The 11282-nt window shown below is 47.9% G+C and overlaps 2 protein-coding genes across 2 annotated transcripts in view; both read right to left on the minus strand.

Moving 5' to 3' along the window:
- Positions 1-465, minus strand: Pmar_PMAR023980 (hypothetical protein; the record flags this gene model as incomplete). Its single annotated transcript, XM_002776979.1, has 1 exon — positions 1-465. A coding segment is annotated over one exon (465 nt), but the record flags the coding sequence as incomplete, so codon positions are not given.
- A 4059-nt stretch (positions 466-4524) lies between these two features.
- The window catches only part of Pmar_PMAR023981 (retrovirus polyprotein, putative), a gene marked incomplete at both ends in the record, with an annotated part of 7027 nt that continues 269 nt past the window's right edge, over positions 4525-11282 (minus strand). Inside the window, 4 exons of the mRNA XM_002776980.1 lie at positions 4525-4839; positions 5257-9651; positions 9748-9800; positions 10127-11228. Of these exons, the coding sequence (XP_002777026.1) occupies positions 4525-4839; positions 5257-9651; positions 9748-9800; positions 10127-11228 (5865 nt within the window). The remainder of the gene's footprint in view (positions 4840-5256; positions 9652-9747; positions 9801-10126; positions 11229-11282) is intronic.

The following is an 11282-nucleotide window of genomic DNA, read 5'->3' on the forward strand; positions in this document are numbered from 1 at the left end:
TGGTACATCATCGTTACCGTCATTCGATCCAGATTCGATGTCTTCCTGGGACCTACCTATGTCTTCGACTGAAGCACTCTCGGTTACGCATAGTCCAAAGGAGTTGGTAACCGATAAGTGTAGCTTGTGCCCAGCACAGCCCAGATGAGCAAAGGTAACAACCATACGCTCACGAAGAAGATCCATAGCCCGGAAGTTTGTGCTGGCACTGTCCGTAGTGAACGGACATATCTTCGAGACACAGTTACATTTCGGCAGAGCAGCATAGACACTGTCGGCGATGTTGGCACGGGTATGACGACCTTTCAGATCGATGAAATCGATCAGTGTTCTTCTAAGTTGCCCATTGACTTCGGGATAGTAGTGCCCCACAACACCGATGAAGGATCTCCGCGAAGAGCGAGCCCACACGTCAATGGTCAATTCAATGCTGGGTATCTCCTTAAGTGTATCTATGAAAACCATGTGCAACCTTAAGTGCATTCAATACGCCTACTTGCAGTGTTAGTTGCATGAGCTTTTACCCTTCTTGTAAGCTCTCTGCCGAGTGACCGCCGAGATGGCACTTCGAATGATGTCCTTAGGGCTAGAACAAATCGTCGGAACCCTCTGCTGTTTACGGTCATCAATGGTAAACCCGATTCGATGATAAGATCGGTGACTGTCGAAAGATAACATACCCGAATCCCTCCGTCTTCAGTCCTCTCAGCGAGTCGACCTGTCTGCACTTCAGCTCGTGGGCTCTGACCCCGCTCAAGCTTCCTCTGCTCACTTACAAAACTTTCTTACACCGAGGACATTCCACTTGGGTATCGCCAAGCTTCTTCCATTTCGGAAATTCCCGCTCGAGTACTGTCGCCTTGCGCGGTGGCCTATAGCAAGCTGGAACACTAAACTGAAGAAAATAAATACTAACTGCGGTAACCGACACCTAACTCAAAAGTTCATTCATTGAAGCACCTTCCGGATTTGCACGCCAAGTCTGCAAGTCAGCACAGATGCCGTCACGGTGCCGTGATCATTACGTGCGCTTTACGTGACCGTGCCGTAAACTTACGGTACGGTACCGTACCGTAGATTTGCCCACCTTCTAGTTATGGGAGTACACTGATAGGTAGAATATCAGGCGTAATGAACCCAAACACTAGAGGTACACAAGGCTGCATCGGCCATAGGGAAATAGAAGATTTGTACAGAATACGAACCTTCATCAGTAGTGAGAAGAATACTATATACGCTTGAAGAATGTATATACTTAGCAGCATATTGTGGTAAGTTAACACAAGCAAGATAGGAATGTAGATAAGTCGTAATAACATTGGAATGGAAAGAGATAAGACTACAGCTTAAAGGCTTAATACAGCTTAGCTCGAACCGATCAGTATGATATAACTAATATATCGATTACCATGGTGAGCGCGATTGTCATCATATCACACATATACTGCTATATATACTATATATGCTGTATATACTTATACCTACTGAGTCTTGCCACGAGACCGTTACAAAGATAAACGAAACGTTGGAGACGAAGCGTGGAAAGATGTATCCAACGGAGCGATGTTTATCATCTTCATCATCATTATTTACAATATCATGTGAACAAATCACCCAATTATAACCGGACACCGCTCTAGGAAAGTACACTGGTGAATAAACGTAGCAGATCATAATACAGTAGAGCAACGACGTTGCCGCCTCGCAGAGCAACGACTACACCATCTCCTGATCTATTTCAGGAACTACAATCTCTTCAAGTTCATATATCGCCGATTCAATTTCTGATGATCAATGTTGTTCCGATTCCGTTTCACATTTTTCCACTTCAATTTCATTCTTTTCCAAGTCAATTTCGAAGACATACAAAAATCGACCCACTCGTTATGAACGAAGCAACTGGTGGTGCTCCCATCGAATACGAAACCAGTTGTGGAACATGCACGTGGACGAAAATATCCACATTTTCCGTCCAATTCTCCCCTCTTTTCCAACCATCTCGGAAACTTTCTTGGGTTTATTGTGTGTAAAAAACTTCGAGAACGCATATGCCAGGATGTGAGTGTAGTACACTCAGTGTACACACTCACAAAAACGCTCAAAAAATCCACCAGACTGTATGGAACAATGCTGGAGCTCTCCGAGACGCTGGAAGTCTTGGAGAATGCCGAGGGGAAGCATGGAAAGGTGGTTGGTCCTATTACTAGTCCTGATTACTGCGACTTCAGAGATGATCTTAGGAAATATGTGTGAGGAAAAGGCTCTCGGAGTCTCGGGAAAGAATAGTGCCGACACTATTGGCCCAACAGTCGCCACTGCAGCGGAGTGGGTCAACAGCGGAATAAGGCTGGAAGAAGATGCCACCTACTCTGAGCGCACAGCGGGGCTGTGGATGCGCTACCTTTGGAGATTCATGTTGTAGAATGTCTCAAAGTCTCCTTCCCTGTAGTGTTCCCCCAACTAAGCTCGCAACATGCTCGAACAGTTGCAACTTAGATGTTTCCCACTTGCACTCATGATAATGGTGACGATAACTTTCGTTGTTTAGTTGAGTGAGGAGTTAGGGTATTTGGGCTGGATACTCGGAGCTTATCCAAACGAAGCTATTGTTGGGGATACAAGATCTGTAGCTCTTCGTGATTTCTCGAGATAAGCTAAGCACCAATATCCCCAACCCGAGTATCTAGCAGCGCTAAAGACAGACTTCTCCGTAATCGACCTATATAAGAGATGGCGATCAAGATAGGTGCATTCTCTTAACATCCCATATACATAAGAAGTCTGCATTGCGCCTCCCCCGCAACCTTTTAACGGGTGGGTAGGGCAGGGTGAACACTCAGGTATCGTCCCCATATCCCATTCCCGCCTACATTTCAGTCGAACTTTGAACTTGCCCAATGAATTGACCACGTCAACAAAGACATTGTACGTAGATGGCCACGATCGACCTGATGCAGTCGCTGACCGATCCAGGCTGGCGGGGGAGCTTGTCGGGGTGGATGCGGAGCTGATGTGTTCGGAGGACGGGACCCTGAGGTTATGACAATCTGCAGAGGCGGAGTTTGTTCTCGTCTCACAAGTTCGAGAAATCTATCCTGCAAAAACCAATCCAGTCGCTTTTGGTCTGATGAGAACTTCAGAAAGCTTCAGGCAAGGCCTGCTGGGAGGAGGGTGATGTCGTCGAACCTCCTATCTGAGGTGTACGGTCTCACCCGCCATCCAGAAATGGCAGAACGTGCTGGCCCGCTCTTAGATGTTGGAATCGATGGTTGTAGCACCACTGACCGGGATCACCGCCGAATGATGACTACTCAGATCCAGAATCTTAACGGGAGCTCTTGGTGTATTTCGCCCAGAGTATTCTTGAAGGTTTCCCATATGCCACTCTCGAACATGTCTGGCCTCAAAACGATAATAATATACTTAACAGATCCTTACCGAGAATTCCACGTGAGATTGGTCGCAGTAGCGACAGAATTAGGGTGGTCGGCAAATAGTTTGTCGAGTGCTGGATTGACTTGGGCATTGCAAGGGCTCGACTTTAACTATAGGCGCCAAGGCACTCATTCTGTCGAGGACCAAAATTGACCTGCTGGGACAAGAAATGGCGTCAGAAATTCGAGCCGATAACGAGCCTCTAACCGCGAGCGATGGGAGGACTCGGATCTCAGCAATATCAATCCAATTTGCCTCCTGGAATTTGCCATCGTTCAGGGTGCCAATGGTCGTGACAACAGTAGCTGAGTCAGTAGACTGTGGATGGCCTGTCAAGCTGTAGCTGCACGCCGAGGCGATTTCGCTCGCCCATTAACTATAACCAAGTAGAACACAGTTGTTCATTACACCCCCATTTTTCCTCTTGTAGGCTTACGTTGCGTCCCAGTATAACACTAGCTGACCCCCGCACCTCAGCTGTTCCACAGTTTGCGTCCCAGCGAACGAGGGACGTCCGTAAAAGTGCGGCGATTCCTTATGGTAGAGGTAGGAGAGATGCGACAGTGTCACGCCATCCGCATATTGAATAAACTCAACCACAACACTAAACCAACTCCCTACGACTGCTCATTACATGCCAATATATCAGCAGTGAGATTACCTCACATTCATAATCGATCACCAAGGCGAGCGCTACTCGCACTCATGTAGGGATAGTAACCTCCTAATAATGGAACTCAATACACGACAAGTGAGCAGAGATAACCTTGTACGAGAGCGGACGTACAATAGAGTAGAACGTATCGGAATACGTTACGTTACAACTTATAACTGTGCTTACGAACTACGTATGAGCTACTACTAGCTCTAGCCTTGCAGCACCTTAGCACGCAGGGACAATTGTGTTCGGACCGAAAATTGGGGGACAAGGAAACAATGTGGCACAATGGTCGAGCCACTGGCACAACATTCCTCCCTACCAGGTCCGAACCCAAGAGGACCTTAACGGACAAAAGGAACAAGTATAGATACGACCATAAAAATAAAATCTACATTAATTGTTCTACAAGCAAAAGAAAGTTACAGTCATCATTCATAATTAATTCTCTTCTTCAGCTTCTTGGGCATAGGGGAGGCCAAGAGGGCCTCGACATACACGTCCTCAAATGAATAAGGGAAGATCAACATGACGTGGGTACCGATAATCATAACTCTAACCAAAAGAAACGGGCGATACTTCACGCGCCATAATAAGGCGCGCACGCCATAGAAATAAGTCACGCACCATGAAACCAAACCATACAACCATGGCAAGTTGAGCTTGAAGTAAGCGTTGGCCAACAGATCATAGAATAAGATAACGATAGGAGCTCCATGTAAAAGTAGTCTCAGAGATAGCACTCGCTGAATATCATGATACACCAGTTATCGTTCACTTCGTTATGGCTCTAGAAACCAACAACCAGAAGTAAATGTCGTCACCAGGGGAGCGGACAAGAGAAGAGGATATCCGCAAAACGGATTATCGTACTCCAGCCGGGTAGTAAGGGAATAGTGAATGGAAAAGAGGGGGCCCGCGAAACGTAGCTCCGTATTCCGTATCATTTTTTCCTCCCTACCAGAACTAAGGCGGCCGCCTTAGTTCGTCTCGTGACTACATGCATCACTTGGGGTAGACGAAGAACGATCAGGTCGTAGTGCAAGTGGAATATAGGTATCAGATGAGAATCGTTCTCGAGGACCAGGAAGAGTACCAGTTCGAGATCTAGTAGTGTACCGAGGTCGGGATAATGGCATAGACACTATAGTAGATTCCCTTACGGGAGCAGACACTTCTTCCTCGGGAACGGACTCGTCTACATCTGAGGCCACATCAGGGACAGTAGAGTCCCGGTTAGAAGCAACTGACATTGAGTCTTGCTCAGAGTCAACAGATGACGTTTGAGACGGCGATGATGGGGCAGAACGGGCATCCATCATAGACAAGTTAGGGGTCGTGAGGGGCGTTACTTCCGAAACTTGCTCATTGCTAACATCATTATTAGCAGTGGCCGGTGAACTAGGAATACAAACCGAGTCCGGGGAAGTAAGTTGAACAGACGAACCGACAGGAGTAGAGGCAACCGGAGAGTGGCCTTGAATGTCAGACTGGACACTAGCAGGGCCAATATCCTGAGGGCTTACAGGAGGTGGTTGACTTGTAGTACCACCCGAAGGAACGGGCGCCAAGGGAGGATCAGCAGGTGATAATGCTTGGTGACCAGCAGGAGCTACCACTGATGCTGGACTAGGCGAGGTCGGAACCAATTCGATGGTAGGACCGTTATCATCACGTTGAGCCTGTTCTTGGCGAACTTCTGGAGCTGTAACATACGCAGGAGCAACTTGTGGAGGACCAGTTACCACAACTTGCGGGCGAAACGAGTCAAGTCCTTGCCAATTAGGACGTTGAGGACCAACTTGTAAAGTTGACCGTTGTTCTCCACCAATGAGATTACCCAGACGAACAACAGGTTGTTGAGGCCTTGGTGGTGCAAAGACTGCATCATTTGCACCAATTAACCCTTCAAAACGGACGTGGGGTTGCTCTGGAGGAAGTCCATCAGAGGAGACTATAACAGAACCATGAATACTAGGCGGGGTAGGTTCACGAGGATCACGAGGAGGTGGAGGAAACTCTTGCATAATCTCCTCGATGTTATCCGGTTGAAGAGGATCAACCTTGATATGATCAACACTTAGAACCTTAACCCGTCTTGTCGGAAGATGAAATAAGCGGACAACCTTGATAGGATCAGTAGAGCCTATGATCTGAGTAATAAACCAATTAGGCTCCCACATAGGGGAGAGCTTAGTAGGTCTCTGATGCTTCATCAGCCGTAGCAGAACACGGGCACCAACAAAGAATCCTTGCGGGACAAGGTTCTGATCATAATGCCGCTTAGCATTACCCGCTGCTTGAGTAATAGCCATATCGACCTGATCCATTAAGTAAGCACGGACAGCATCAGTATAGGCCTCATAGGTAGCAGGGTCAAACATGAGATCTGTGGCAGCCATTGGCATAGGCAAGAAATCCGAGGGAGGATCACGAGCAAAGATCAACTTATAGGGGCTGAACCCAGTAACCGAGTGTATAGAAGTATTGTAAACCCAAAGTAACGCAGGCAAATGGGAGACCCAATCAGGGATCCCAATATGACGACGTAGCATATCCAGCAACGAACGATTAAATCGCTCTACCAGTCCATTACCTTGAGGGTGGTAAACGGACGAGCGGGATCGCTTAATACCCAAAGCTTCCATAACCCGATTAAAGAGAACAGACTCAAACTGGGCACCTTGATCAGAGTGAATACGGACAGGCGGGCCGAACTTAGAGAAGAGGTTTAAGAGATGAGGTAAAGTCTCTTCTACCGTAGCACGCTCTAACGGGTAAGCTTCAGCCCACTTAGTAAAGTAGTCTTGCAAGACTAGCAAATACTTTTTACCGTTAACCGCAGGCGTGATCTCCAAGTAGTCAACAGCCAAGGTATGCCATGGCCTTCCAACCGGTACCGGTACCAAAGGAGATGGAGTCGGACGACCAGCACGGGCAGCAAGACAACCAGGGCACTTCTGTAGGTACTCATTAATATCGACATGCATATTAGGCCAATAAACCACCGGTTTCATATTCTCCAGCATCCGTTTCTCCGCAAAGTGACCCTTCTCATCGTGGAAGTAGGCTACAGCTTCGCCTCTCAACGCAGTAGGAACGATGGCTACACAACGGATGGGAGCAAGTGGGTCTGTCTTCAAAAGGCGAACGAGAACACCTTCACAGACATCCAGGACCGACCAAATACGCCTATAGGGCATATATAGACGAGAAGTGAATTCCTTGCGACCCAAAGGAGCATCCACTAAGACTCGATCGCGAACTTCACAAACCACATGGTCTTGTTCTTGAGCTTCTCGAAGTTTATCCCATGACCATAACGGACATAAAACCACTGTGGCAATCAGGGGGTCTTTCATAGTGTCAGGTAACAAGCCTGACAGTTCCGGATCTTCTGCAACCACCACAGAATCTGGAGGAACAACCTCGAGATTTGAACGGACGGGACAAGTCTTAGTAGGAATAGGGGTCTTGGATTCAACTTGCAGTTGTGGTCGGGACAAGGCGTCGGCATTAATATTCTTAACACCTTCTTTGTAACGGACTTCAAAGCGGAAGTTTTGCATAGCCAGTAACCAACGTTCAACTCGTGGGGACTTCGACTTAGCCAACTGTTGTAAGGGCCGATGATCAGAGAATACCGTGACCTTGAACGGAGTATCCAGTAAGTAGTGACGAAATTTCTCCAGCGAACGGACCAGTGCATAACCTTCTTTCTCATACGTGTGCCACCGAAGCTGAGCACCCGTAAGAACTTGGGAAAAGAACGCTAGCGGACGATGTTCTTGTTCCAAGACAGAACCAATAGCAAAGTCACTTGCATCACAACATAACTGGAAAGGGGCGTCAAAGTCAGGGTAGGCGAGAGCGGGCAAACCGGCCAGGGCCGAACGAAGGGCCTCAAAGGAACGCTGTTGATCTTCTTTCCAATGTAGGCGAATAGTGTCGGGTTGGTCGGCACACAAGCTGACCAGATCCTGCACTGGCTTGGCCATGGCCGTGAAACGTGGAATGAAAGAGCGGTAATAGCCAACCAGTCCCATAAACCGTCTCACATCACGCACTGTCTCAGGTAATGGCCATTCCATTATACAACGGACACGATCAGGATCGGGACGCATACCAAACTTGTCATAGATATGGCCCAAATAAGATATCTCCTCCATAGCAAAGTCACATTTAGTAGCACCCAAAGTTACCTTCGCAGCGGACAACCTCTCGAAGACCACACGAAGGTGCCGAACATGAGTCTCCATGTCCGGTGAGAAAATCAAAATATCATCAAGATAGATCTTGACGAATGGTAGGTCGCCTAGGATGTCCTCCATGAGTTTCTGGAAAGTAGCTGGCGCATCATGTAGACCAAACGGCATACGCAGAAACTCATAGAGGGGAAAGCCATTCCCCGGACAGAAAGCGGTCTTCGGGATGTCAGCAGCAGAGACGGGTACTTGCCAGTAACCAGACTTCAGGTCCAGAGATGTAAAGAAACGGGCACCTTTCAAGTCATCCTGTACGAAGTCAGGGCGAGGAAGGGGATAAGCGGACATGTGGGACCGACGGTTCAGTTCACGATAGTCCACGCAGATACGGACACCACCAGTCTTCTTCTTAACGTAGACACAAGGTGAACGCCACGGACTCATACTTGGCCGAATAATCCCTTCTCTCAGCATATCATCAATCTGGCCTCGTATGTCAGCTTGCCATTTATGAGGTACACGTCTCGGACGCTGAGCCATCGGCTGCTCATCGAAGGTCTTTATATCATGAGTGACCAACGGACAAAACCCGATCTTGTTGTTGAACAACTCAGAGAACTCGTTACAGAGATCTTGAATAGGGCAAAGTTCGGGACGGTCAGACACTGGTAACTTGGGTAATACGGTATCCGGTTCCTCAGGACCGGGCAGTAATGGGATCGCATAGTCATCCAAATTACCACCTATGTCATCGTTCTCGAACTCATCATAGATCTCTTGGTCTTCTGCAGGCCATTGTTCGAAACCAGTATGTCCGCCCTTCTTAGGGTCATCATAAAACTCATACGGATCAGGGGGTTGCAGCAAACAGATAGGAGTCCCAGCATCAGCAAAAACCCTACGCTGAGCCAGGGAAGGACTGTCATCACCATCACCATCACCAAAACCAAGGTGAGAATAAACATCATCAGAGTATCGGCAAAGAGAGTATAGAGAACTAGCTCCATTACCAATCACAACATCAGGCGGACTTTCACAAGTTCTAGCACAACGAACGGGGTTCTTGGGGACAATCTCCGAAGAACTTGTGCTAGATGTGGATGGTACCGTTTGAACAGACTCATCAATCATACCAGTAGTCTGGGTAGAAGCATTACGGGTACATACACCCTGTGCTTCACTAGGGCAGATAGTCGGAGGGACGGGTAGTACACCCGCAGAACCAGTTGCTCCAAGTAGAGCGAAGGGCAACGACACACTCACACTCCTTGCATCAGGTTCCGGTAGAGGTTCACGATACCGACCCACCAGAGGGTCACGAGTACCAACCAAACGGACATAACCTTCAACCATCTGTAAGGACAAACCATAATGCCAAAGGAAGTCGAAGCCCAACAACATATCACAAATTAAGTCTTCTACCACATAAACCTTAAATTCAAAACTTACACAGTTACTACCGGCCCGCGGCACGAAGTCGGAGTAAACGTTACTACCGTTGCCTACATTAGGCGAATCATACAACGTTAATCTTACAATGGCAGAGCCCAATAGCAGAATAGGATTGCCGGGATCTGCGGAGCCGGCATGAGTAAGTACAGGTTGCAGTCGAGTACCCTTAGGTAGATTCCTTTTAGGAACAACCGTAATACGAGCACCAGAGTCAATCAGAGCCCTGATAACCGGAGAACAGGCATCTCCAGCATTCACACGGGCAAAAATAAAAGGACCATTAGACTCGCCAAAAGTACAGAAAGATATCGGTGCCGACGACCGGGAGCCGCAATCCGGTCGTCGAATTAGTTTCCCGGCGGGGAAGGCGGATTACCTTGAAGACCAGCCAAGAAGGTAGTACGCAACGGGCAATTACGGGCGAAGTGCTCAGTGTTCCCACAAATAGCACAACCAACAGTAAACTTCTTGTGGAAGCACTCCAGAGTTAGATGAGGGCCAGAACAAATACCACATCTACGAACACCTCGTCGTCGTTGTTGACCATTTTGTACTGCTTGTCCATTAGGTTGGCCTTTTGGCTGTGGATTACCCAAAACGGCGCAGAGTCGATCAAACTGCTCAACTTGTCGCGACTGGGCACCCTCAAAGGCACCAAGTAGCTTGGATAACATCTCAATGCTGGCATCTAACTTAGGTTCTATAGAACGGACAGCATTAATACCAGTCTGATCACTGTTGTCAACGTAGGCACCCAAAAGGTCACAAACATCGGCAGCACTCCGAGGACGGGCCCGACGAATCTCAGCCTTCGCCGCGCCTGTAGCCAACTTAGATAACTTCTCAACCAAAAGAGTCTCTCTGGCAGGTAGTGAAAGTCGACAATCAGGCTTCAGCAAGTCGTTGTACTCGTTCAAGTATCGTGACAGGGCAGCTGCATAAACCGACAATGGTTGGATGCGATCCCACTGGTAGTTATCAAACCGACTCCAAGCTTCATCAGGAAGTCGACACTTCTCAAAAGTCTTAATGAGAATTGCCTTGTCAGCTTCGTAATTAACCTTAGAGCACTGAGTCTTCCACACATTAGCAGAGTCACCAGTAAGGAATGCACCCAGGAAACGGGCACGAGCACGATCATCATAGAGATTACCGTAGGTATAGAGCTCATAAGCTTCGAACCAGTCACGTATATTGTCCGTTGGCTTATTAGCAAACTTCTCAGGAACGGGCACAAAGAGTCGCTTCGTCCTAGCAGGAAGAATAGACTCACTAGAAGCCGTAGATACTACAACCGGAGAGCTTGTTGAAGAAGTCGTCTGGATGTTAGGCATGGCGCTAGAGTTATTAGTCGTTGATGTTGATGTCGTCGCACCGGTCTGTGCCGATGGACCTGTACTAGTCACGTTGATCATAGCATCATTATTAGTACTCGAAGTAGCCGAAGGTGCATTAGTGTTCATCACAGGAGGATCCACCTCGTCACGGGGAATAGTACCATCGTGATCAGTATCGGAATTGTTGTTAACGTT

This window comes from Perkinsus marinus (assembly GCF_000006405.1).
Source record: "Perkinsus marinus ATCC 50983 genomic scaffold scf_1104296952338, whole genome shotgun sequence".
In the NCBI taxonomy this organism is placed as follows: Eukaryota; Perkinsozoa; order Perkinsida; family Perkinsidae; genus Perkinsus; species Perkinsus marinus.